This window comes from Panthera uncia, assembly GCF_023721935.1.
Source record: "Panthera uncia isolate 11264 chromosome B3 unlocalized genomic scaffold, Puncia_PCG_1.0 HiC_scaffold_1, whole genome shotgun sequence".
In the NCBI taxonomy this organism is placed as follows: Eukaryota; Metazoa; Chordata; class Mammalia; order Carnivora; family Felidae; genus Panthera; species Panthera uncia.
In genome coordinates, this window is record NW_026057582.1 from 93,309,727 (window position 1) to 93,335,192 (window position 25,466).

Genomic DNA, 25,466 nt, shown 5'->3' on the forward strand with positions numbered 1-25,466 from the left:
CTCTGATCTCCCTTCTCCTAAAAGCTAGGCATCCTTTGGTAGTGGAAGCCAACAGCAAATCTGATCTGTTCTGCAGAAATCTGCTTTGTTGGAAAATGCTGCGCTGTGACCTTTTGCACGGAAGACTCGCATATATTTCCATAATTGCATCCGGCACAGACCTCTTCCATGGCAGCCTTGTACTTCCTCCCCTTCTCCTCATAATTGTGCCTGTGGGTAGCTGCCCTGTCCAGTTGTGATTCCAGTTTCTGAATCTTCTCCATGTCACCGGCTCGAAGAGCAGCCAGGCTGGTCACTTTCTCCACCAGCCCATGGTTCTCTTTGTTCTAGAGGAAAAAAACCAGGAGATGTTTAGGGATTTATCCAAAATGAAGAAGCTGTTCCATTCGTTTCTCACAATCTCTGATGTGGCATCTAAATCCATGACATGTATCACCATGATGGCATGTGTGACCATCTTCATCCCAGTGAAAACAGCAAGGCCGATCTTCTCAGGTAAACTTCCTGAGCTGATGGTGCATTTAGTGTGGGACCAGCCCATTCCTGGAGCTCCAAGACAACCCTAATGCTGTAGGATGAATCGTGTCCCCTGCTGCCCGCTCGTCCCACAACTGTTCACACATTGCAGCCTGATACTCAGCACTTCAGAACGTGACTATATTTAGAGATAGGGTCTTTAAAGACAAAATTAAGGTAAAATGAGGTCATATGGGTGGGCCTGACTCTAGCATGACTGGTGTCCTTTTAGGAAGAGATTAGGACACAGACACACAGAGGGAAGCCGGTGTGAAGACAAAGGGAGAAGGCTGCTACCTGCAAGCCAAGGAGAGACAACTCAGCAGAAACCAACTATACCAACCCCCTGACCTTGGACTTCTAACCTCTGTGATGGCAGTCCTAGCAAACGAATACACCTAGAACAGAGTCCGGGCAGCATGGAGACTTGCAGGGGCCCTGCTCCTAGCTGTCACAGCAGCGTTTTGCTGTTCTGTACGACCCATGTAATATGCAGGCCTGTCACCCCACAGCACAACGATGAAAGCTGCATCAAAACCTCAAGCTGTTTACACATTCACCCCTTCATAAGGACCCCTATAGCATCTTTCATGGCTAAGTTTCAAGTTTACCTTAGGAGAATCTCGGGATTATTTGAGACGGGCAGACCAAGGGGTGAGTTTTATAGATCTGGACACTGCATATTCCACAGTCCTTCTCCACTGGCTAAGAACATGAGGATTTTATTTCCTACCAGTGAGAATGGTATGAGGAATCTCCCCAAAAGAGGCAGGGCTGCAGTTAGACTATATAGACCTTTGAGCAAATTAGAAAGTGCCAACTCCCGTGAGCCAACACAGCCCTGAGGGAGCATGGCTTGGCATGCAGACAGCATCTTTGTGCAGATTAAAAAAAGGCACCCCTGCCTCGAGGCAGCACAGCTTTGTACCAGGACACATGGGTTGGCAAAATCAAAGTAAGGCTGGATTTCAGCTGCACTTGCACTGTTGGGCAGCGGCCCTTGTGCAGTGTACAACCTATACAACCACATGTAGCAGCCCTTTACAGTGTACTTCTGTTTTCTAGAGCAGGTGGTCCACATAAACTATTTGAACCTCCTAACACAGGCATAAATCTTAACAGCATTAGCTGAGGAATTGGCCCAGGATAAAATAAATTTGTTAGAAAAAGTACATATGAAAGATACATTTACAAACACCTACCTGATCCTCTAACTTTTTCTGCAAACGTTGGACCCTGTAAGTAAGCTGAATGTTGAGCACAAATCGTCGGATACTCTGGAATCTGCGCCTGGCCAGCCACGCCCGTGCATATTTCTGAAGGATCACAGCCTTGTGCTCCTCCAGCATCTTTGAAACAAGATATTAGGAAACATAAATTGGCTCTCCAGTGTTTCTCTCACAACTCCTCCAATGTTGAGTGATGCAACTACCAAAATATTTTCACAATGCAAAAGACAAATTTCCTGTAATCAACCCATAGAATCCTATTATACCTAGACCACCGAAACAATAACCAAACCCCACCTATAGCAGACATGTGTGAACAGACACTCATATACCAGAACTCCCTGCTGTCTATGAAGGTCTTCACGCAGAAAAAGAGATCTCACTATGATTGGTGAAAAATAACCTGAGCCCTGGGAAATTCATGCCCTAAGAAAGCACGGGGTCTCAGCTGCACCTTCCGATACTTCCTCCTCGCCAAGAGTCCTCGGGTGTAGGCCTGGATGGTGATGGTGGCCATGCGAATCAGCTGGTACAGACTGCGGACAAGATATCCACGACAGTACTTCTGAATGATTATGGCTGCCCATGCTTCTTTTAAGGCTGTTGCGGTAACAGCTTTCCTTGGTTAAAAAGAATGCAGAGTATATCTGTTATCCACAGAGCACTGACTTCTACTGTAGAGCAACATGCTTGCATAGCATTTAAAAAAATATCTATTTTGAGAGAGAGCGAGGGAGTAAGCAGGGGGAGGGGCAGAGAGAGAGGGAGAGAGAGAATCCTAAGCAGGCTCTGCACTATGCACACAGCCCGATGTGGGGATTGAACTCACGAACCACGAGCTCATGATCTGAGCCGAAATGAACAGTCAAACACTTAATCCACTGAGCTACCCATGTGCTCCAGCAGTTTGGTTTTTGTTTTTTTTTTACTGAAGAATATTCAAATGTCTTGCAAATCTACCCATTAAACTCTACAACTCATTTACTCTAACACCCACTGGAAATCAGTCTCATCACGTCTCCTTTTCACCCTGATCTGAGTGTGGACCTGCTCTAGGCCAGAGGAACGACGTGGCAACTGTCACATTCTTCACATGCAGGTGGATCCATCCGTCATCACTCACATATGTGGAAACAAAACCGGGCTTTCGCACTGCTTATCCATCCTTGTGGGAAATCATGCTAGAGGCTCTAGATCAGGGCAAATTATAGCCTGGGGACCAACTCTGCAGCCTTCCACCTGTTGCTATTGCCAAGTGTTATGGCAATGCAACCACACCTATTATTTGTATATCATTCATGGCTAATAACGGCAGACTTGAATAGTTGAGAGAAACTGCAAGGCCCCTAAAGCCTGAAGTAGTTGTGGCTTTAACAGAAAAAGTTTGTCAACTCCTGTCTAAAGGACTAGAAGTGAAGAACAAAGTTCTTAACCTTCATAGTTTACAACCTCATGTAGCAGACAGACTTACAAATGGCCAAGTGGGACAAGAGGAAACATAAAATAACTACTAAAATATCTGTAAAAGAGATTGTACAGAACTATCATTCTGCTTGTGAGTCTGCCCTTGATGGAGAGGTGGGATTTCTGTAGACAGTGAAGGTTGGAAAAGGCATTTCAGGCTAAGGATCAGTGAACACATGGAGGCCCAGCCATGCCCGAAATATTCAGAAAAAGAGAATCTCTCTGAAATTGCTAGAAAATAAGATACATGAAGAAAATTAGCCAGTGAGGTTAGAAAAATAGAAACCATTTGTTATTTAAGCTTATTTATTTATTTTGAGAGAGAGAATGAGCAGGAGAGGGGCAGAGAGTGAGAGAGAGACAGAGAACCCCAAGCAGGCTCCTCGCTGTCAGGACAGAGCCTGACATGGGGCTTGAACCCAAAACTGTGAGATCATGACCTGACCGAAATCAAGAGTGGGACACTTAACCAACTGAGCCACTGAGGCATCCCGTTATTTAAAAGTATATTTACTGAATACCTACTCTGGGGTGCGAAAGTATGACCCTGGTTCTCCCAGAGCTTCCATTCTTATGAATGTATCTAGGCCATGGGGGGCCTTGAACACTCATGTCAGAGACTGAGTGTAGGAAATAGGGGTCACAGGAGGCATTAAAGGCAAGAGGAGGACAGTGGCTCCATCAGGCCCTGCTTCAGGAAGACACGCAGCAGGTAGAGGCTGTGTTGTAGGACCATAAAGCAAGTGGTGGTGAAGGTCAAATCTAGGGCCAGGGTGTGGGAATGGAATGATAGGGCAGACACAAGAAGTAAGCAGGGGTAGAGCTGTCAGGCTTTGGTGATTCCTAAACAGAAAGGGAGCATGAGTTGGGGAAGAAGAGAATCCTGGGCTTTCCTGCACTGGAGACTGCTTCTATTGACTGACCCAGGGCAGGGGAGGGAAAGCCTGGCTGTGTATGTAAGATGGTCACCTGAGGTGGGATGGTGAGTCTAGTTTGGAGTGTGCCGAGGCCGTGGTGCTGAGGCCATGGTGTGCCAATCACGTAAACAGGCCCAGATGCTGCTGGAGGTCAGGCCTCAAGCTCAGGAAGAGGTGAAGTTCAGTGACACGGTCTGACTCTTAAATACTTGCCTTCTCAACTATCCTCACAGCGTGCCAAGGAAGGAGGCAGCACAGACACAGGCAAGCACACACTGTTGTCTGGGAAGAATGCCATCTCACAGGCCAGCCCGGCACAGCCTCGTGGGAGCACTCAGTGAGGGCTGGGATTGGTGGACCTGCCCTCCACTCAGCCATCCCTTGGGAGAGGGCTCTGTGTTTGCTGGCAGAGCCTTGCCATGGATCCCCTAAGGCACGGCCTGCCCCCTCCCCATCTGCAGGGAGGCTGGTCAGTGGTTACTCATGGCATTTACTTAGGGACTTCCCTAGGGCCCTGTCTTAGGCATTTTCAATTCCCACAGAAAAAGGGCCCAGTCCCTCTTCCTGGTCTCACTGGGGATTCTGATTTGCTTCAGCAAGACCCTGATTGAAGCTTCCTCTCTTCAGGGTCCTAGTTGTCACCGCTGCCATGGGAACAGTAGGCGTAGTCAGGACTACCTGCCCTAAGGTAGGTAGACTCACGGCTGGCCCCAGGAGGACACCAACACACATCTGCACCCCCCAGGAGAAAGGCCATTTGTCCTTGACAGGTCCCTCCTCCAGCGATGAGCAGTTAGGAGAGTGGGCCACACAATTCCACACCTCTTCCTCGGCTCTGGCCATACCTCAGTTTGCTGACCCGGCCATACCTCACAGTTTGCTGACCCCGGAAGTACTGCTGGATTGTCAGGACAGCTTGTCTTTCTCGGAGAAACTTTTTTCTCTGGAGCCAGCCACGGATGTGCTTTTGTATCACAACACAACTCTGCCTGAGCTTATCCAATCGGAGTTTCTCTAAATAAGCCACTTGTCCTGCTCTGAAGAAAATTTTGGTTTTACCAAACTGGTACTGATTAGAATCCTGGAAGAGAAAAATGATAGAATCACAAATAAATCCTTCAGAGTTTATAGTATTTGGAAAAGATGTTTAAGAGATTCGAAGGTGCCAAAATATTGTTATTTTTGACACACCTGTTCCTTGACATAAAGCAGAAAGATTCTTTTTGTTAAAAAAATTTTTAACATATATTTATTTTTGAGAGAGAGAGAGAAAGAGAGAGAGAGAGAGAGTGAGGTGGGGGGAGGGGCAGAGAGAGGAGACACAGAATCCGAAGCAGGTTCCAGGCTCTGAGCTGTCAGCACAGAGCCCAACATGGGGCTCGAACTTGTGAACTGTGAGATCATGACCTGAGCCAAAGTTGGATGCTCAACTGACTTAGCCACCCAGGTGCCCCAAGGCAGAAAACTTCTGATTATGGCCTAGAAATTTATACTGTGACTTGTTTAAAGCCACTGGGGGAAGAAATGGACTTGAGGTTCAGGGGTCCGGGTCTGTCTGTGGGGTAGGAGGGCTGTGTGCATGCTTGGTGATTCTTAGGCCATTGGGGAGCTTTGGCTTCTCATATGTGGTTTCTACAATAGAGCAGAGCCTGGAAAGGTCTGGTTTCTGTCTTTATTTTGGTTTGTCTTCACCACCTCCTTTCCTGGCCATGGTAACTCTGTCCCCACTTCTTTTCTATCAAACTCACTGCCAGAGCAATGACCTAAATACACATGGAGTGCCATGTTTGGGAACCTCCTGGTGTAGTGGCAGGTTCAGTTGACTGTGTAATATAAGCCAGGCCCATCGAAGTTCCTTAAATTGTGGGAGGTCAGAGTATGATAGGAGGACTCTGGGGGAGGTCAGGGTTCAAGCCTGGGTCTGTAATGGTGACTCCTACTCTCAGGAGATGATGCCCCTGTGAGTGTGTCTGCTCTGATCTCCTTAGCACTCAAATGCTTGGGCATATTTTCTTTCATCTTTGGCATTCATGACAACACAGTCATGGGACAGGTGGGTAGGGAAACACATTTGGGAGTTTGGCATCTGGGTAAGAGCCCATGATTCCAGGAGCTGAGCAAGACTGACCTGGATGAGCCTGTGTAAAACCACCTTGCACACCTCCTTTTTATCACTGAACGAAAGCTCCTGCTTGGTCATGAGCACACCATAGCGACTGTAGAACTCAATGTATGTCCACCTGCAAAGTCAAAGAGGATCTGAGGAGGTGTGGCTGTGAGGAAACATGGCATGTCTGTGGATCCCACTGCTGCTGGGGTGGCAGTGGGGGTAGATGGGAGTCTGTTCTGAACTTTGACCTTTGACCTCACCCTGAACACAGCGGACCAGGAGTGGTTTTTTTTTTTTTTTGCCAATACTCTACTCTGATGATTATGCTCTCCTCCCCCTCCATCTCCTCCTCTCAGGAGCAGTGGGGAGGCAGGAGGTGATGTTCACTAGCAGTGAAAACAGGTGATGGGATGATGGTGGCCCCTGACCGGCACATGGCCGCCAGGGGCCCCCTCTGGCCTTCCCAGGGAAGAGTGGGAATATCTTGGGGCATCTTATGCAAGTACCTGACAAAAAACATGGCAGCCTCTCCCTCGGTTCTCAGCAGACCTGAAGGTCAGCATTTTCCCCCCAAAACAAGGAGAGACAACCCACCTGGAAGGGTAGCTCTGCGCACTAATGCGAATTGTTTCTAAAACGCCGCAGGCTCGCAGCTGCTGAACAATCCTTTTAGAGTCGAATCTTAAAGAAGAAGATTTAAATATGTGTTAAGCTGTCATGATGGACAAATATGCCCATGAGCAGTGCAGCAAACCTGCCTGGACTGTGAGCCCTGAGGAGCGGGGTCTGCCTCTGTGATCCCCACGCAGGGCACCCAGCAGCTACTTAATGGACACCTGCCAGAGGACAAATGAAAACAGCAACTCTGTGAGAGTTCAGGAAGCTGTGCTGAGGTCACAGAGAAAGGAGTGATGGATTATGATGGTGGAAATGGAAAAGGTCTTGTGGGGGAAGTGGCCTTTGGTTCAGCTTCGAATGACAACCAGCGTGGAAGAAATATTTCCACTCACCGCATTCAAATGCCCATTTGCTGTTTGAATTCCCTTTACAGGGTACCCTCTGGCTGAGGTCGGACCCTTTGGTGGCCCACGGACACATACACCACCTCCATGGACAGTGCATGACCCTCAGACACATCTTAGGTCTAGTCAGTTAAAAGAGACCCTACAAAGTCCACTCCTAGGTCTGGGGTTTTCCTGGGGGGCCCCAGAGAACAAGTCTAATATCTCATGCCATATTTGAGGAAGAAACCTCTGTTCCTCTACAGAATTTCTTTCAAAAAACAAATTTTCTTTCTTATTGAGGTATAACTGACATGCAGCATTCTAGTAGTGTCAGGTGCACAGCATAATGACTCGGCATTTGTAATATATTGCGAAACAATCAAAAGAAGTCTAGATCACATTCATCATGGCACATAGTTACGGCAGTTTTTTTTTTCTTGTGACAAGGACTCTTAAGATCTATTCTCTTAGCAACTTTCAAACATGCAGCACAATATTATTAACTGTAGTCACCATGCCATATACAAATTCTTCTTATAATCAAGGAGACGTTCTGGCTTTCTCTGCTGCATCAACTTCAGTTGTAGACTATTCTTTCAAATCTATCCCCTTTGCTTCACCCTGGAGACAAGGTGGTTTAGCCATAAGAGAGAGCTTGTGCTAGTTAACAGTATATGTAAAGGATGGAACTGCTCTGAATCATTAAAAAAACAGCAACAGGCTCTCTGCTCCTCCTCATTCAAAAGACAGCAGCATCTTCTGCTGAACTTCCAGCTGTGTCCCTGAGACACGATGGTGAAGGTTGGAGTAAATGGATTTGGCAGTATTGGACACCTGGTCACCAGGGCTGCTTTTAACCCTGGCAAAGTGGATATGTTTGTCATCAATGACCTCTTCACTGACCTCAACTACATGGTGTACATGTTCCAGTATGATTCCACCCAAAGCAAATTTCACGGCACAGTCAAGGCTGAGAATGGGAAAGTTGTCATCAATGGAAAGCCCATCTCCATCTTGTAGCAGCAAGATTCCACCAAAATCAAATGGGGCAATGCTGGTGCTGAGTATGTTGTGGAGTCCATTGGGGTCTTCATTACCATGGAGAGGACTGGGGCTCACGTGAAGGGTGGGGCCAAGAGGGTCATCATCTCTGCCCCTCCTGCTGATGCCCATGTTTGTGATGGGCATGAACCACGAAAAGTATGACAACTCCCTTAAGATTGTCAGCAATGCCTCCTGCACCACCAACTGCTTGGCCCCTCTGGCCAAGGTTATCCATGACAACTTTGGCGTCATGGAGGGACTCATGACCACAGTCCATGACACCCAGAAGATGGTGGATGTCCCCTTCGGGAAGCTGTGGCATGATCGCCGAGGGGCTGCCCAGAATATCATTTCTGCTTCTACTGGTGCTGCCAAAGCTGTGGGCAAGGTCATCCCTGAGCTGAGTGGGCAGCTCACTGGCACAGCCTTCCATGCTCCAACTCCATTGTGTCCGTTGTGGATATGACCTGCCGCCTGGAGAAAGGTGCCAAATATGCTGACACCAAAAAGTGGTGAAACAGGCATCAGAGGGCCCCCTCAAGGGCATCCTGGACTTCATTGACGACCAGGTTGTCTCTGCAACTTTAACAGTTACACCCATTCGTTCACCTTTGATGCTGGGGTTGACATTGTTCTCAATGACCACTTTGTCAAGCTCATTTTCTGATATGACAATGAATTTGGCTATAGCAATTGGGTGGAAGACGTTATGGTGCACATCACTTCCAAGGAGTAAGAGCCCTCTGGATCACCAGCCCCAGAAAATGCAGGAAGAAGAGAAAGACTTCAGCTGGTGGGGAGTCCTTGCCTCAACTCATCCCCAAACACACTGAGAATCTCCCAACCTACACAGTTTCCATTCCAGAGCCCCCAGAGGAAGGGAGGGGCTTGGGAAGCCCTACCTTATCATGTCCCATCACTAAAGTATACTGTACTTAGCCAAAAAACAAAACAAAACAAAAAACCAGAAACAGTAAAGTTCAAGAGAATTATAAGCAAATTCTCCAACATTGTGGCAGAAATGGCCTCAGTGTTTTCCCTCTCCTGCATAAAAGCACTTACTCGAAGGGTAATTTTTCATCATTTGGCTTGATGCATCGGACATAGTGGGGTGTGGTTGCATTGAGGGTTTCCATGAGCAAGTACAGAGAGCTGCGGAACTAGGAAACAAGGCCAGAGAACAAATATGCTGAAATTTGATACTCATATCAAGGAAAACAAAAGGGCCAACCTTAGTAAATTAAGAAGAAGAGTTAGCTTCATGCATTAACATCTATTATGAAAGGTTTTAATCTGTGACTGTGAGTATTAGCATGTGCTATGTTCTGGACAGAATTCTGCTCTAACCAATTCTCCCAAATAGCAAGAACTTAGTAAATCACGTTATTGGGCACGTGGTTTTCTCAGGCCTGTGCGGCCTTGGAGGCTGAGGGATGATGCCAATGAGCTGTGACTTTTCTTTGCATTTACGTATATACTAGATGTGAACCAGGTCAGTGTCCATGTCCAGGCCTGGAATGTGGGCCCCACCACTGCCTGGCTCCCTGTGGGGCCTGGCCCCATCCTCAGGTACTTTCTGTGTACCTTGCTCCCCACTGTGGTCCGGAACTGCTTGTTGTTTGGCTTGATGACTGGCTTTGCAGATTTGACTGTGATCGCTGAACCGAAAGGGGAAGGAGGAACTGGATTTTCTTGAAAAAAGCTGGCACAGAGATGAAACTGGAAGGAACAGAGGGGATTTCAATGTCCAAAGGTGTTCACTCATAGTCAGCAGGTGATACAAACCTCATAAATGGTCATAAGAACCCCATGTAAAATGAGGTTAGCGGTCTCCACCAATCTCTACAGCCTAATCTGAATCCCACAAGAGGACACTCCTCCCCCTGGATGATGCATAACTTCTTTCCAGGAATCTAAGCAGACAGGCAATCCGTGCAAATGTCTATATGTCATATTTATATTCCATATATATATTAGATATATATTAAATGTCTGTATGGACATTTACACAGTGGAGACATTTACTAGCCCTACCTCTGTGCCTTGGCTCATGCTGTTTCAACACCTGGACTCTCCTCCCTCATACCTCATGTTCTCATCCCTGTAAATCCAAACTCTACCCATTACTCAAGGTTCTATTAAAATATTTTCTAGCTCTACCCCATTCACTCGCTTCGATTAAGCTTAAAACAAAGGTAAAAAGAAAATTGTGCCATGACTCAAATTAATTTCAATTTCTTCTACATAAAAAAAATCTTTCACTTATGAGTGTCTTCTAAGATATTCATTACTTTCTATCATGCATCAATGACTTCTTTAAATGTCTTATCTTCTTAGAGCAAAACTCATGTTTTTTTCTTTTAAATCTAACACTGACAATCTCCTTTGAGGGAGAATCACTGCCTAATATATCCTTGTATGCTCCAGCTGCAAAACCCGTGGATCTGTACTTCCCACGCCTCTGAGAGGTTTCGTGCTCAGCAGAGAGACCCATCTGTGCTTTGATGTGATCTGCATTCACCTTCCAGACCGGACCCCAGGGTATGCTTGGGGATGAGTAAGCAATTGGTGAATTAAACGAACTAATTTTGTACACAAGATGCAGGCCATTTCCATATTGAATTCTCTATCATAAATCGGTTTTAATAACTGAAGTTGTCATGCCTGCGACTTCTATATGATTGTTAGTAGAAGTGCTCATGCTTATGTGGGAAACTGTCAAAATACTTGAATATGAACAAAGGCTTAGGGATCTTTCAAAATAAGAAAAATAAATACGATCTAAACTGTTCACAAAATGAAGGCTTGTGTATGGAATATTCTTATTGTCAACTATTAATAAGGAAATGTTCAAAGGGGAAAAGGAAAACCCAGAAGTCATTCCTTTGGTGACCCTACTCCTCACATAGAACTGTGGATTCGAGGAGCCTGCACATCTGAGCCAGCACTCCCTTCCCAGGTCACCCTCTCTCTGTCTTGCCCTGGTTTCTTTCATGTGCTTAGCACTACGTGCCATTGCTACTTATGTGGTTAGGGTATGTCATTCCCTCTAGAATAGTGAGCTTCATGAGGGCATGCATCCTGGCTGCCTTGCTCACTGCTATAACCAGAATCTAGGGCCAGTGCTTGGCACATGGTAGGTGCTATATACATATTTGTGAAAGAATGAATAAATTGTAAACTGTGGTCTTTTAACTGGTTATAGTAGCTATCCTTCCTCTCTGGCATCTGCATATTTGATTTCTGATATTGCACCTAGTGGAGATTTGTCTGCAAGCTGTCAGAAGCTTGGTACATGTTTTAGTCCCAATTCCAAAATAGTTATTTTTTCTAAGCATGAGCTACAGTTTGCCACTGCAAGACAGTACACATAACCACACACTTCTTACTCTTTCCTGATACACATATAGATCCATTTCAAGTTATATAATGAATAACATTAATTACAATCGTAGGACCTTACAAACCTTGCTTGCTCTCAAGATTTCAACCAGCATATCATATACGGTATCTCTGTTCTTCTCAAGAAAACCTTCACATTTATATTCTACCTGTGCAGAGAAAGGATTTAATTATTGCCAAAGAAGCAAAAGCAGACAGCATCTAAGACCAAGGAGTTTTTCTCTTTTTCTAAGAATGAATAATGAAGGCACTAAAAAAGCAATCTTCTAAAAACAGATTCTGTTTCTGTTTATCACAGGAACTCTATCATATAAAACTTCGGAAGCTGGGAATATGTCACTTGCTGGAAAGAGCCAGGCTCTCCCACTGCCTTGATTTCTAACTTGTCACTGATCACTCTGTATTCTCCTGCCAGTTCCCTCTAGCCACAGGTGACCAGTCATTCCCTGCAATGTCTGAAGTTAATACACACACAGGTCTAAGAAGACCAGGCTTAAGGTTCACTCTGCCTTAGGAGGAAAAAAAAGCCATCAGGAGGAAAAAAGCTCAGTGTTGTCCTTTGGGTTCAAACCAAAATACTATCCTAAATCAGCATTAATATGGTAGAAAGTAAGATTTGTCTGACCACTAAACTTTCAAAGGCCACCAAAGCCCTTGGGGTCAGGTTAGAGTGAGTAAATGTTCACATTGCCTGAATTTGGCTTACAAAAAGTCTCCACATGGCCCTTCCTTATCCATAAGGCTTCCTGAATCTCTCAAACAATAACATATCCAGGGTGGGTGCTTAAAAATTCAAACTCCAATAGTTTATGCCTCTAGTTTACATAGTTTATAATGTAATATCTACTTGTCATAAATTTTCATAAATTAGAAAATATGTTTAAAAATCAATATATGGAAATCTGTGGGATTTCTATACACCAAAATGAAGCAGCAGAAACAGAAATCAAGGAATTGATCCCATTTACAATTGCACCAAAACCCATAAAATACCTAGGAATAAACCTAACCAAGAGGTAAAACATCTATATGCTGAAAACTATAGAAAGCTCATGAAAGAAACTGAAGAAGACAAAAAAAAAAAATGGAAAAACATTCCATGCTCATGGATTGGAATAACAAGTATCATTAAAATGTCAATACTACCCAAAGCAGTCTACATATTCAATGCAATCCCTATCAAAATAACACCAGCATTCTTCACAGAACAAACAATCCTAAAATTTGTATGGAACCAGAAAAGACATTGAATAGCCAAAGCTGAAGGCATCATAATTCTTGACTTCAAGCTGTATTACAAAGCTGTAATCATCAAGACAGTATGGTACTGGCACAAAAACAGGCACATAGATCAGTGGAACAGAGTAGAGAACCCAGAAATGGACCCACAAATATACGGCCAACTAATCTTTGACAAAGCAGGAAGGAATATCCAATGGAAAAAAGACAGTCTCTTCAGCAAATGGTGCTGGGAAAACTGGACAGCGACATGTAGAAGAATGAACATGGACCACTTTCTTACACCACACACAAAAATAATCTCAAAATGGATGAAAGACCTAAATATAAGACAGGAAACCATCAAAATCCTCAAGGAGAAAGCAGGCAACAACCTCTTTGACCTCAGACACAGCAACTTCTTACTAGACATGTCTCCCAAGGCAAGGGAAACAAAAGCAAAAATGAATTACTGGGACCTCATCAAGATAAAAAGCTTCTGCACGGCGAAGGAAGCAATCAACAAAACTAAAAGGCAACCAGTGGAATGGGAGAAGACATTTCCAAATGACATATCGGATAAAGGGTTAGTATTCAAAATCTATAAAGAACTTATCAAACTCAACATCCAAAGAACAAATAATCTAGTGAAGAAACGGGCAAAAGACATGAATAGACACTTTTCCAAAGAAGACATCCAGATGGCTAGCAGACATATGAAAAGACGTTCAACATCACTCATCATCAGGGAAATACAAATCAAAACCACAATGAGATACCCCCTTACACCTGTCAGAGTGACTAAAATTAACAATTCAGGAAACAATAGATATAGAGAAAGGGGAACCCTTTTGCACTGCTGGTGGGAATGCAAACTGGTACAGCTAGTCTTGAAAACAGTATGGAGGTTCCTCAAAAAATTAAAAACAGAAGTACCTTACAACCCAGCAACTGCACTACTAGGTATTTATCCAAAGGATATAAAAATGCTGATTGAAAGGGGGCACATGCACCCCAATGTTTATAGCAGTGTTAATGACAATAGTGAAAGTATGGAAAGAGCCTAAATGACCATCGATAGATGAATGTCTAAAGATGTGGTATGTATGTATGTATGTGTGTGTATATATATATATATATATATATATATATAAACACTATAATATTACTCAGTGATCAAAAAGAATGAAATCTTAACCATTTGCAACAACATGGATGGAACTAGAGTGTATTATGCTAAGTGAAATATGTCAGCGAAAGATAAATATCATGTGACTTCACTCATATGTGGAATTTAATAAATATGCTGTAAGTGGGATGTTGAAATCCCCTACTATTATGGTATTATTATCAATGAGTTTCTTTATGTTTGTGATCAACTGGTTTATATATTTAGGTTCATCATGTTGGGGGCATAAATGTTTATAATTGTTACATCTTCTTGGTGGATAGACCCCTTAATTATGACCCCTCAGAGAATCCCCCTTAAAATTTCTTGCAGGCCAGGTTTAGTGGTCACAGACTCCTTTAGTTTTAGTTTGTCTGGGAAACTCTTTATCTCTCCTTCTATTTTGAATGACAGCCTTGCTGGATATATAATTCTTGGCTGCATATTTTTCTGATTCAGCACACTGAATATATCCTGCCACTTCTTTCTGGCCTGCCAAGTTTTTGTGGATAGGTCTGCTGTGAACCTCATCTGTCTTCCCTTATAGGTTAAGGACTTTTTTCCCTTGCTGCTTTCATAATTCTTTCCTTGTCTGTGTATTTTGTGAATTTGACTATATTATGCCTTGTTAATGGTTGGTTTTTGTTGAATTTAGTGGGAGCTCTTTGTGATTCCTGGATTTTGATGTCTGTGTCTTTCTCCAGGTTAGGAAAGTTTTCCGCTATGATTTGCTCACATAAACCTTCTACCCCTTTTTTCTCTCTCTTCATCTTCTGGGACTCCTATGATTCAGATGTTTTTCTTTTTTAATGAGTCACTGAGTTCTCTAATTTTTTTTAAATCTTTTTATTTTTGAGAGAGACAGAGTGTGAGCTGGGGAGGGGCAGAGAGAGAGGGAAACACAGAATCTGAAGTGGACTCCAGGTTCTGAGCTGTCAGCACAGAGCCCAACACGAGGCTTGAACTCGTGAACTGCAAGATCATGACCTGAGCTGAAGTCAGACGCTTAACTGAGCCACTCAGGCAACCCCCTAGCTGTAATTTCTTCCTGCTCTTTCTTTTGGGGTGAATGGCTTCGTTTTGTCACTTTGGCAGATTAAAAAGAGTTAATAAAATAAAAAATTAAAATTAAAAAAATTAAAAACAACACAAAAAATCAAATAAAGGAATCTAGATCCTAGGTGTATTTGGGTCTGGTTGTTGAAAGAAGTTGGATAGAATAGAGAGAAAAGGGAAAGAAAAAGAAGAGAAAAAAAGGATGAAAGTAATAAAATGTTTAAAAAATTTTAAAAAGTCCCAATAAAACAGAATAAAATGAAATGAAGAAAATAAAATAGAATTTAAAATTTTACAAAAAAATAAAAAATATAGTAAAAAAGTTTTTAAATATTTTTTTAAAAAATAGAAAATAAATTTTTTCTCTTTCTGTATCCAAGAATAAGAAAAGAAAGAAAAAAACTCAAATAGATGGACCAGCAAACATAATGAAATTACATCCAGTTTCCTCTAGAAGTCAAACTCTGAAGCATTTTATAGTGTGTACACTAAACAGGCAGAGAGACTTGTGGTCATCCTCTAGGGCTTGGTTGGTGCAGTTGGATGGAGCTTGATGTAACAGCTCCGTTCTCTACTAGGTGGCACTGCTTAGTTTACCGGGGTGGATCAGTGTGGCACAGAGCACTTGTATGCAGATGCATGAGAGAGGTGAAAATGGCATCACCCAGCTTCCCAGTCTCTGGCACCAGAACTCTGAGCTCTCACTGACCAGCAATCAAGCACCCCTCCTTTGTCTCTGGCTTCTGTCCACTCCCCACTTCTACACTGTCTGTGTCCAAGCTGTCAGCCTGCCAGATGGCACTTCCCTCCTGAATTATATCTCAATGGGGCTGTGTTACCAAACCCCTCACTTCTAAGAGCCCTGTGGCTTCGACTTGCTCCAACCCTTGGGGAAGGGTCTTGTTGGGCAATGACCAGGTGCTGGCTTGCCCCCCAGGAATGTTCATGCGGTCATGCTGTTGCACAGTTTCAGAGATTGTGGCCAGGTGTCTGCCTGCCCCAGAAAAAGTTCATGGGATAGCACAGCAGCTGAGGTTCAGAGATTATGGCAAAACACAACACACAACCAATGCCAGGTTTCACCTCACTCTGGTGTCTTTGTTCCAATACCAGCAAACCAGCAAACATGGCTGTTCTCTGGGGTCTGCTGGGACCTTTGCCTGTGGGGACACTACAGCCTCTACCAAATGCCCTCCTAGCAGGGGAACAGCTTCTCCCTATGTGGTCCATGGAGCCCTTGGACCTCCCTGTCTGCTTCTGGGGATTCGCCCTTCCCATCAGAGCACCACCACATATTGACTCTGCTCTACCTTGTTTCCAGAGTACTAACGGTATTGAAACGCTCTCCTTTCCCTTTCTCCCTTTCTGGTTCAGTCACTTGTGGGTGTTTCCACTCTTTTTCTTTCTCTCCAGCTACTTTCGGGGGAGTGCTTTTCCTGGACTCTCCCCCATTTTCTCAGTCCTCTCTCTGCAAAAACGGCTCTCTACCCTCCATGGCTTCTCTCTTCCCATCTGAACTCTCCGTGCTGTGTACCTGCCAAGTTCTGTGGCTCAAGTTATACAGATTGTTGGGTTAATCCTCACATCAATTTTCTAGGTGTACAGAATGGTTTGGTGCTGATCTAGCAGCATTTCAGTGACGAGAGAAGCCAAGAGCTTCCATGCTGCTCTGCCATCTTGGCCCCTCTCCCACTATATCAATTTTGTCTTTTTATTAAGGTAACATTTGTTTCATAAAAAATAGATCTATAAAGAAGAAAATAAAGACCACCCAGAAAACACATCTTCAGCCAACCTATGTTACCACTGTAATAAATATAACTGAATAACAAAGGAAAACCTCAAAAAAATATATAGCTTTCATTATAGAAAACAATTAGGCTGCCTTGATTTTGACAACTTCATAGAGGAAATAAACTGATAAGAGACTAATGAATTCACAGTAAATCCAAAATCAGAAATGAGGTCCACTAGCACCACATTCATGTTTAAGGCAGTACCGTTGAAACTCATATTTTGCGATAAAAACAAAGATCGTTAAACACACACGCATGTATTCTTCATCACAGCTATGTGCCGTGTGACTTGAATCTGATCAGAAAAGTTTCTGGCCTGCCTGCTGCCACCAGGGAACAGCTCCAGCACAGACAGCATTGCTCCAGACTTTCATTGTACCTTATCAGCAAAGTGCTGGATGATAAAGGATGTATTTGACATTCTGGGCTTTTCAAACAAAGCGTTCTTGTTGACAAAATTATTGTATAGCTTTTGAAGCCAGTTTTCATCAGTTCCATGTGGTAACTGCAAGACAAAAGCAAACCAAATAGTAAGTAAGACAACTGGAGACGAAAGGTTAAGAAGCACAAAAAAGCACTAATTCTGACAAATCAAGTGAGCTGGAACCCCAGAGTGAGATGCTTAGATGTGCAGCTGATCTTTATTATTTTTATTATTTTTAATGTTTATTTATTTATTTTGGGGAGAGAGACAGACAGACTGTGTGTGTGTGTGTGTGTGTGTGTGTGTGTGGATGGGCAAAGAGAGAGAGGAAGATACAGAATCCAAAGCTGGTTCCAGGCTCCGAGCTGTCAGCACAGAGCCCGATGCGGGGCTCAAACTCACCAACTGTGAGACCATGACCTGAGTCAAAATCAGATACTTAACCGACTGAGCCACCCAGGTGCCCCTCCTTTTAATTTTTTTATTTTTTAAAATTATTTTATTGATTATTTATTTTTTATTTTATTTTATTTATTTTTTAAATGCTTATTTATTTACTTTGAGTGAGAGAGAAAGAGAGGGAAGGAGAACATGAGTGGGGGAGGGGAAGAGAGAGGAGAGAGAGAATCCCAAGCAGGCCCCACACTGTCAGCAGAGCCAGATGTGGGGCACGATGCCATGAACCATGAGAGGAACATGAGCCGAAATCAAAAGTCAGACGCCTAACTGACTGAGCCACCCCAGGTGCCCCTATGGTTCCTTTTTATAAAGCAACTCTAGGCATACATCTGTCCTTGATCTTAATAATCTTTAGGGTGCCATTTAAACAGATATATCCATGCCCCTTTAGACAAACAAAATATTATAAACTAGAAGGAAATGGACATATGATGACTCAAGAATGAAGAAATTTATTTTTGCAAATTTGGCAGTATTCCTATTACTTCTTCTTAGAGAAGTCTAAAGGTTCAGGGGACAAATAGCATGGGTTCCATTACATGAATGTGACTTTTATTATCCATTGAATGGGGAAAGACTGGCACCTAAATATAGTCCTCCCCACTTTGCCCAATCTCAGAAAAATAGATTGTCTTTTGTTTGACTGCTTAACTAATAACTACGTACTGAAACAAAGCTTAGTTGCAAAACTTGTTCTTGATGCTGGTGATTTGCAAGTGATCGATTATATTCAATCCAAACTTAGTGAAGCTAATATCCCATTGTGCCCAAACGACTCCTGCATGCTTCTTTGACTCCTGCATGCTTCTTCGTGACATTGGTCACCTAGGGAATATCTGTGTAGAGTAGGTACAAGTATTTCCTGGAGGCTACCTTGGCCTATGCACCCTACCCTCATTAGATCATTCCGGAATGCTTTGACCTGATGCCAGCCCTTTAATCTTCTGTCACTGTGGTACCAGATACGATAATTCATGAGTAAAACCATGGAATCAACAATTCTGGGGAGAAAATGCCAGTAAGTCTTCAACAGTATGATTTTTTTTTTTTTTTGGTAGAAATAAATCTCTGGAGAGGAAACTAAATCTATGTTTAAGCATCATAATACAATCTTTAAACCAAAAACAAAATACTGCCCTGGGGATTATTTGTCCCTGAGGTCCCATGAGGAACATTGCTAGGCTGCCCCACTGTTAAGTTGCTCCTCCCAGAAGGACATAACAACAGTAGAACGCTTCTTTCAAATTATATGATGTTGAGTTTTCAGCTACACCTCCAAATGGATGACTCACAAGAATGAGGAAACAAAAGAAAACTCAATTCTTGTTAGTCATTAACAAGTGGCATGAAGTCACCTGCCATTTTCCGGTCCATTCTACATACCCCTAGGTGCTCAAAGGGCTCCCCCTTGCTGGACATGGCCTGAGAGGTTGTGCGTGTTACCCAATGGTGGGCTACACATGATGAGGGCGAGGCTCACCCGGCCCTCTGCTGTTCCTGCTACGGACTCCTGTCCCAGCATTAATACTCAACCAAATGGGTAACACATCTGAAATTTAAATGTACATTTAAAAAATCCATTTTGTAATATTCTCATTTGTTACCACTTGGAAGTTGAAAAAAAAATTTAAGTTACCAAGCATTCTTCATCCAGTAGCTCCAAAATGCCCATTTTTGCTTCAATCAAGTCAATAACTGGTTGGTTGTCATAAAAATCTATCAGAGTCCAAGGGATATCTTCCTTCATATATTCTTCTTGTTCAAGTTTAAAGACATGCTGGAAATCCAGAAGTTAATAGAGAAAATAAAACAAAACATTAAAGTGTGCTTCCAAAGTCTAGGACATAAGCATCTGGAAAATACAGACACCCGAATGGTTTGCAGTATTTATGGAAGACCCTGAGGTACAGGCAGCCCTCCTTATCCATGATCAATGTTGTCAAGTTCCTAACCTGAGTCTAGCTGTCATCCTCCCACCTGGTCTGAGTGGAACCCCACATGCTGTTTACCCAACACCCTGCATACTCAGGGTGGTCCTGCAACCCCTCTCTGCTCATAGCACTGCTGGTATCCAAGAAAGAGGCCGCCTCTCTGGCCGGTGGGAGCCAGCCTGCTTGAGAATGCTGGCTGTGGGGCCAGTGTGAGAAGCCAACAACATGGAGAGCTTTGTTCACTCCTTGTTCAGGCCCTAAAGGTATCAGGGAGGCTTCCCAGAGGACAGGCTCAGGCTCATCCTGGCTACAGGTGAGGGGAGGGGAGGGGAGGGGAGGGGCAGTGAGGAGAAGAAGCCCAATAGGAAGCTGAGAAACAAATGACTCTCAAACAGACCAGAGAGAGCACAGTACTGAGGGGACTAAGGGGAATGCAAAGAATGGTGGGGTGACTTCAAGTGAGCTACGTAGCATATCTACCTGGAATAAACCTTACTTGTAGTTATTAAATGTTAAACTTCCAGGGAATCCTTGAGAAAATACAAATTTGCAAGGGGATGACATTCAACGGTATACATGGATTAATTCCAAAGAGAGGAAAAGGAAAGAAAAGAAACATTTAATGAGTATGAGTCAGTGTTAGGTCTTCTCCTTACAACATTACGCAGGCAGAGACTACTGACCCAGTTTTAAAAAAGAGGAAACTGAGGCTCTGAGCCCAAGGTCCCAAAGGAAGAACGTGGGAGAGCTGAGATTCAAACCATCTCAGCTCTCAGGACAGGAGCAGGTGGGTTACAGCACCGAGAGGGGCAGGTACAAGGATAAAGAGGCTTGCGGGGCCGTGGAAACTAACTAAATTATTCAGTCTAGCTGCACAGAGGGTCTGTGAGCAAGCACGGGAGGCGATGAACTGAAGCTGAGCAGCTGGCCAGGGACCTAGAAAAACAGGAAAAGGGATGGGCAAGTATGATTTCAAGATATGGCCACAAGGTGGTGCAGTGACCCAGCGTGTGGCTGCTTCACTACTCTGGAGATGTGAGGAGAGAGAGAGACTCTGGCTCGCATGCAGGGTTGAGAACTAGGCAGAAAAGAAAGAAGGCAGAAAAGTCACCTACCAGGTTAAACTGCTGTTGCAGCTTCTCATTAGCGTAATTGATGCAAAACTGTTCAAAGCTGTTCACATCAAAGGTTTCAAAACTGAAATATGGTTTAAACAAGTTAAAACATTTCTTGAAGGGCACACACATTTGTTTATAGCTCAGTATTTTTTGATGAACTTCACAGTTTAGAAGTTTGCTATGTTTTCTGCAAATTTTAAATATGCCTCACAGCTTTTGGTTTTAATATCCTGGCAGGTTACAAATCATCTCTTTCCAAGCTGCCAATCCAAGGAATCTGGTGTGTACAAGGCACCAACCCTGAAGCAGGCCTTCCAGAAGGCTGGTCACAAGAGGATGCATCATTTGATTCACACAACAGCACTGACACCCAATTATCTTCTCTTTGTCGATGAGGAAATGGGACTCTGAGAGATTAAGAAAGGTGCCTGAGGTCACGCAGCGACTATGAGCCTGCCTGACTACAAGGCCCATGCTTTCAGGTCAAGGCAATGCTGTTTCCTGTTCACTCACTCTTTGTTTCACAGCTGCCTCCTCAGAGCCTGGCTTCATCGTTCTTGGAGGACAAGGGCGAGGTCATTCGATGGCCCACAGCCCAGCAGACCCCATCGGGTCTACTTTTAGACTTTAAATACTGATCTCTGGAGTTGCAAGCTCAAGACTGGAGAGGAGGCAGGCGGTGACAGAAACAGGGAGCGGGCTGGAGACAGCACTACAGTGAGCTGTACCGCAGGCTACCACAAGCAGGCTGTCCTGCGGGGGCAGCTGCAACTCCGTTCCATCTGCCGTGACCATGATTAACGCAGGTCTGAATGCCAGACGGCTCGACTCACAAGAGAAGCTGAAAATCTGGACTCACATGTGAATTCTCTCACCCTGTAAGCAGTGATGTGGGCTGGACAAAACACAGCACCGACTTTTGCCTCCCAGCCAGGTGAACGCTTCTGCCAGGAGCGCTCCTGCACCGCAGGTATTCGGGTCAGGGCCTATGACCTCACTTAACCCTAACACTGCCCTATGTGCAGGACCAGCAAGACCCACCGTTACACCTGAGGGCCAGAGGCCAAAGCAGTGAGTAGTGCCAGACATGCAATTTGACCCCAGCTCTTAGTACCTCCAAAGCCTTGGTTCTTAATTGCTTTAATTCTGAGTGGTTCCTGCCAACTCCAACCACAGGTTCCCTGGGAACCTCACTTGACTGAGCCAGCTTGGCTCAGGTCAGAATTCCAGGGTAGGTTGAGGGCCTGGATTGCACTCTGGACAGCTTCAGCATGATCAGAGCAGGAGCAGAACCCACATAGCTCTTGATGATCCCATTCCACATGTACCCTCAGAAGCCCAGGGCCGGTCTGGACACGGTGGACAGACCAGCGCTAGGCCAGGGGGAGAGTCCAAAGGGCCTTGTTATGCTCCTCAGCCCATAGCCAGGGCCAAAAGCAAGGCTTTCTACAGCAGGGATGGAATATCAAATATTAATTATTATTTTCCTGCCCTTTTGCCTACTCCCTCTCCCCAAAATGGGCCCTCAGATCTAAAGTTCAAAAGCCATGGGAAGACCTAAATCTATGACTTAAAATGCCAGAAGCACATCAGCTACAACATTTCACATTTCAATGATGCTTATGGTTCTTAAGGCGACTTCACAATTTCTTCCATTTGATGTTCAGAATAACCCTATGAGAGAGGCCCCATCTTACAGATGCAGAAACTGAGGTTTAGAGAGGTCTTGGACTCTCTCAGGGCCACACAACTGGTTTGCTGCCATGCTTGCTCCCAGGGTTCTGTCTCCTAGCCCCAGGCCCTTCCCACTCTGGATCCAGAGCACATAGACCAACCCCAGCACATAGCTCCAGACCCCAGCCCAACTGGCTGGGGAACCACAAGTCTTCATGTTGTTCTGAGCAGACACCTCCAGACTCACAGCTTTTCAGCGCTGCTAACTTTTACTTTGGGGCTGCTGTATTTCCAGGTGGAATTGAGCCCCGTTCCCTCAAAGGCTGCATGGCGAGCATGAGCAAGGGCTGATCCACATGAGCTTACCAGATGGAGAAAGTAGTGAAAGGATCCGCCCCAGGCAGCAGCACTGTTACTTAGAGAAGAGCTTGTTCCTTTCTTTTTTTCTTTTTCTTTTTTTTTTTTTTTTAGAAGGCACCGTTAATTCATGGATGGCAGCAAGTACGCTACTTTTAGACTTTCTGAAGAGGAACTTAATTTTTAAATTTTAAAGTATACTCTAACAAGTTCTTATAAATTTATAGTTACTCCTGTCTCTGATTTGCTCACTGAACCAAAACTTCAAATTCCTTATGATAGTGGTCTTCGTGGATCTGACTGCTGCCTGCCAGCCATTCTCCACACCGAGGTTCGTACTCAGCTGCCCTCCTCCCCCCACCCCCTAACCTCCAGCACATCCATCTGCTCATTTGCTTATTCCCATCACAAGAACCCTCTCAATCTCTAATTACCTGCCTGCCTCCTCCACTAAGATTAAATCCCAAGAGGGCAGGGGCCATGTCCCTATTCCATTCACCAATCACACACGTGATTGTGTTGGATAAATGGAATAATATATCCTAAAGGACTATTTATTTTTAACACATTAAAAAACACAGAAGAGAGATTATTATAACAATCATGGATTTACACCACAATGAAAGAGACCATTGTTAAATAAGACTATTATATTTTAAAAGCCTACTTAGGTTGAGGCACCTGGGTAGCTTAGATGGTGAAGCATTTGACTCTTGATTTTGGCTCAGGTCATGATCTTTCAGTTTGTGAGACTGAGCCTTAAGTTGGTCTCTGCCCTGACAGCACAGAGCCTGCTTGGGATTCTCTCCCTCCCTCTCTCTGCCCCTCCCCTACCCCTCTCCCTATCTCAAATAAAAAACATTAAAAAAAAAAACTTTAAAAGTCTACTTAGATTTTTACTGGCTGCTCAAATCCTCTTTTTAGAACAAGACAAGGTAAATCATTTATTAGACCATCCCAGTGATGTATCAGTATTTTAGAACTGTTGACATATGCTATTAATTGGGAGTCACATGCATTAACTCAGAATCTAAATTAAACAAAGTAACTCCCTTGAGGCATTGTCTCACATTAAACTACGGGAAAGCGGTTTCTCTGTACCTGGGTAAAAGTTCAACAGCATCATGGCCCATCTGCTTCCTCCCTCCTCCAGCAGGCTGGGGTAGGGGTGCCTAGAGCCGGGCTCTCCTCTTTGTATGGGAAAGAGAGGTTGGGCTGCTTCTCACAGGGTGTGGGGGAACACTCCCCAAGCCAGGTGGGATACTCTGTGATGCCTCAAATGGAATAATCTGCCCCTTCCCACACGGAGAAACCAGGATTGGTCCTGGGAGGGGTGAGGCATTGGGTATTTAAGGCCAGGTGTTGACAAACAGAAGCCTGAGTTCCAACAACCCTCAGAGCCTGCTCCCACGCTGGCCTGTCCTCACTTACTCACACTCTGGGGATTCTGTGGGCATCTTGAGCACGTGTTTGGCCTGGGATTTTAGAAAAGGAAGACTGGGCAAAGAGGAGGAAAAGTGCCTCCAGTGTGGTGGGAACTTGGTCCCCAACAGTATTAGAAGAGCTGGAAAAGGGCTGGGGTCCGACAACAGAAGAGGATTCTGGTGTGAGAAGCTGGCTGGTCAAAAGCCTGGGTTTGGGTCGACCTAGGACCCTGTGAACATGAGCAAGGTCCAGAACGTCTGGGAATGTCATTTTGCCCCTTTGAAATGGGAAAGGTGTGTCAGGGCTCCACACCTCAGACATGAGCAGGAATTTCACACAGCAATGGGCTCTCCCACCAACAGAGCAACCGCGAACACATTTCTGAGTCTAAGCCTTGGTTGTTTCCTTTCTGTTTGAAGAGTGAGAAAGCACATGAAAACCATCCAGCACAGTAGCTAGCATATGGTGAGCTCTTGATGTCAGCCATTATTAATTCAGCACTGATTTAATACACTCTACATAAAACACACTGGAGCCCAGGGCACCATACTTATCATTCATACATGCAAACAGAGAGAACACCACCTTTCTGATCATGTGAAACACAAAAAAGGAACGAGAACAAAATGATCTAAAAATAATGAGCATTTGACATTTAAGTGACAAAAGACAGGCTCACAGAAGAGAATCTTACCCATAAATGTCCAAAACACCAATAAAAGTGTGCTGCTTGCCTGAAAACTGCAACGCTCGGTTAATTCTGTCCACAATGAAGTTGAACAGGTGAGCGTAGATCTTTTTGGCCAGTGCATCCCTGGCGTTGACAGCTTGGGGCCTGGTCATGGGTTTTACCACCGTCTCAGAGGTTGTAATGATTTTCCGATTGCATAGCCACTGAGCAAATTTGCCACTCTCCAGGCCCAGGAGCTCACAAAACACCTCCAGGTGAGTGTCATCCTCCTTCAAAAACAAGCACAAACCCCATCAGGGCCATCTGGCCATCCAACCCAGCTCCAGCCCACCCAGCAGGGGCCCCTCGGCCTCCATCTGGGCCTATGTGAGAGACGAGGATGAACTGGCGTGAGAATGACCAGGCCTCATGAGACAGAGGCAGGCCTGGGAGGAAGGCAGGAGGGGCCACAGCAGCATGGGGT

General features: G+C 44.5%; 1 protein-coding gene and 1 pseudogene across 1 annotated transcript in view; one reads left to right on the top strand and one right to left on the bottom strand.

Annotated features, from left to right (window-relative positions):
* Positions 1-25,466, bottom strand: part of MYO5C (myosin VC) — a 95,063-nt gene that overhangs the window by 43,512 nt on the left and 26,085 nt on the right. The window contains exons 9-21 of the mRNA XM_049613636.1: positions 25,007-25,272; positions 20,854-20,935; positions 19,444-19,584; positions 17,304-17,429; positions 11,752-11,835; positions 9,869-10,003; positions 9,347-9,444; positions 6,831-6,917; positions 6,255-6,366; positions 4,996-5,207; positions 2,200-2,365; positions 1,719-1,865; positions 162-326 (exon numbers count right to left, since the gene is read on the bottom strand). Of these exons, the coding sequence (XP_049469593.1) occupies positions 162-326; positions 1,719-1,865; positions 2,200-2,365; positions 4,996-5,207; positions 6,255-6,366; positions 6,831-6,917; positions 9,347-9,444; positions 9,869-10,003; positions 11,752-11,835; positions 17,304-17,429; positions 19,444-19,584; positions 20,854-20,935; positions 25,007-25,272 (1,821 nt within the window). The remainder of the gene's footprint in view (positions 1-161; positions 327-1,718; positions 1,866-2,199; positions 2,366-4,995; positions 5,208-6,254; positions 6,367-6,830; positions 6,918-9,346; positions 9,445-9,868; positions 10,004-11,751; positions 11,836-17,303; positions 17,430-19,443; positions 19,585-20,853; positions 20,936-25,006; positions 25,273-25,466) is intronic.
* LOC125910004 (glyceraldehyde-3-phosphate dehydrogenase-like) lies at positions 7,957-9,020 on the top strand (annotated as a pseudogene).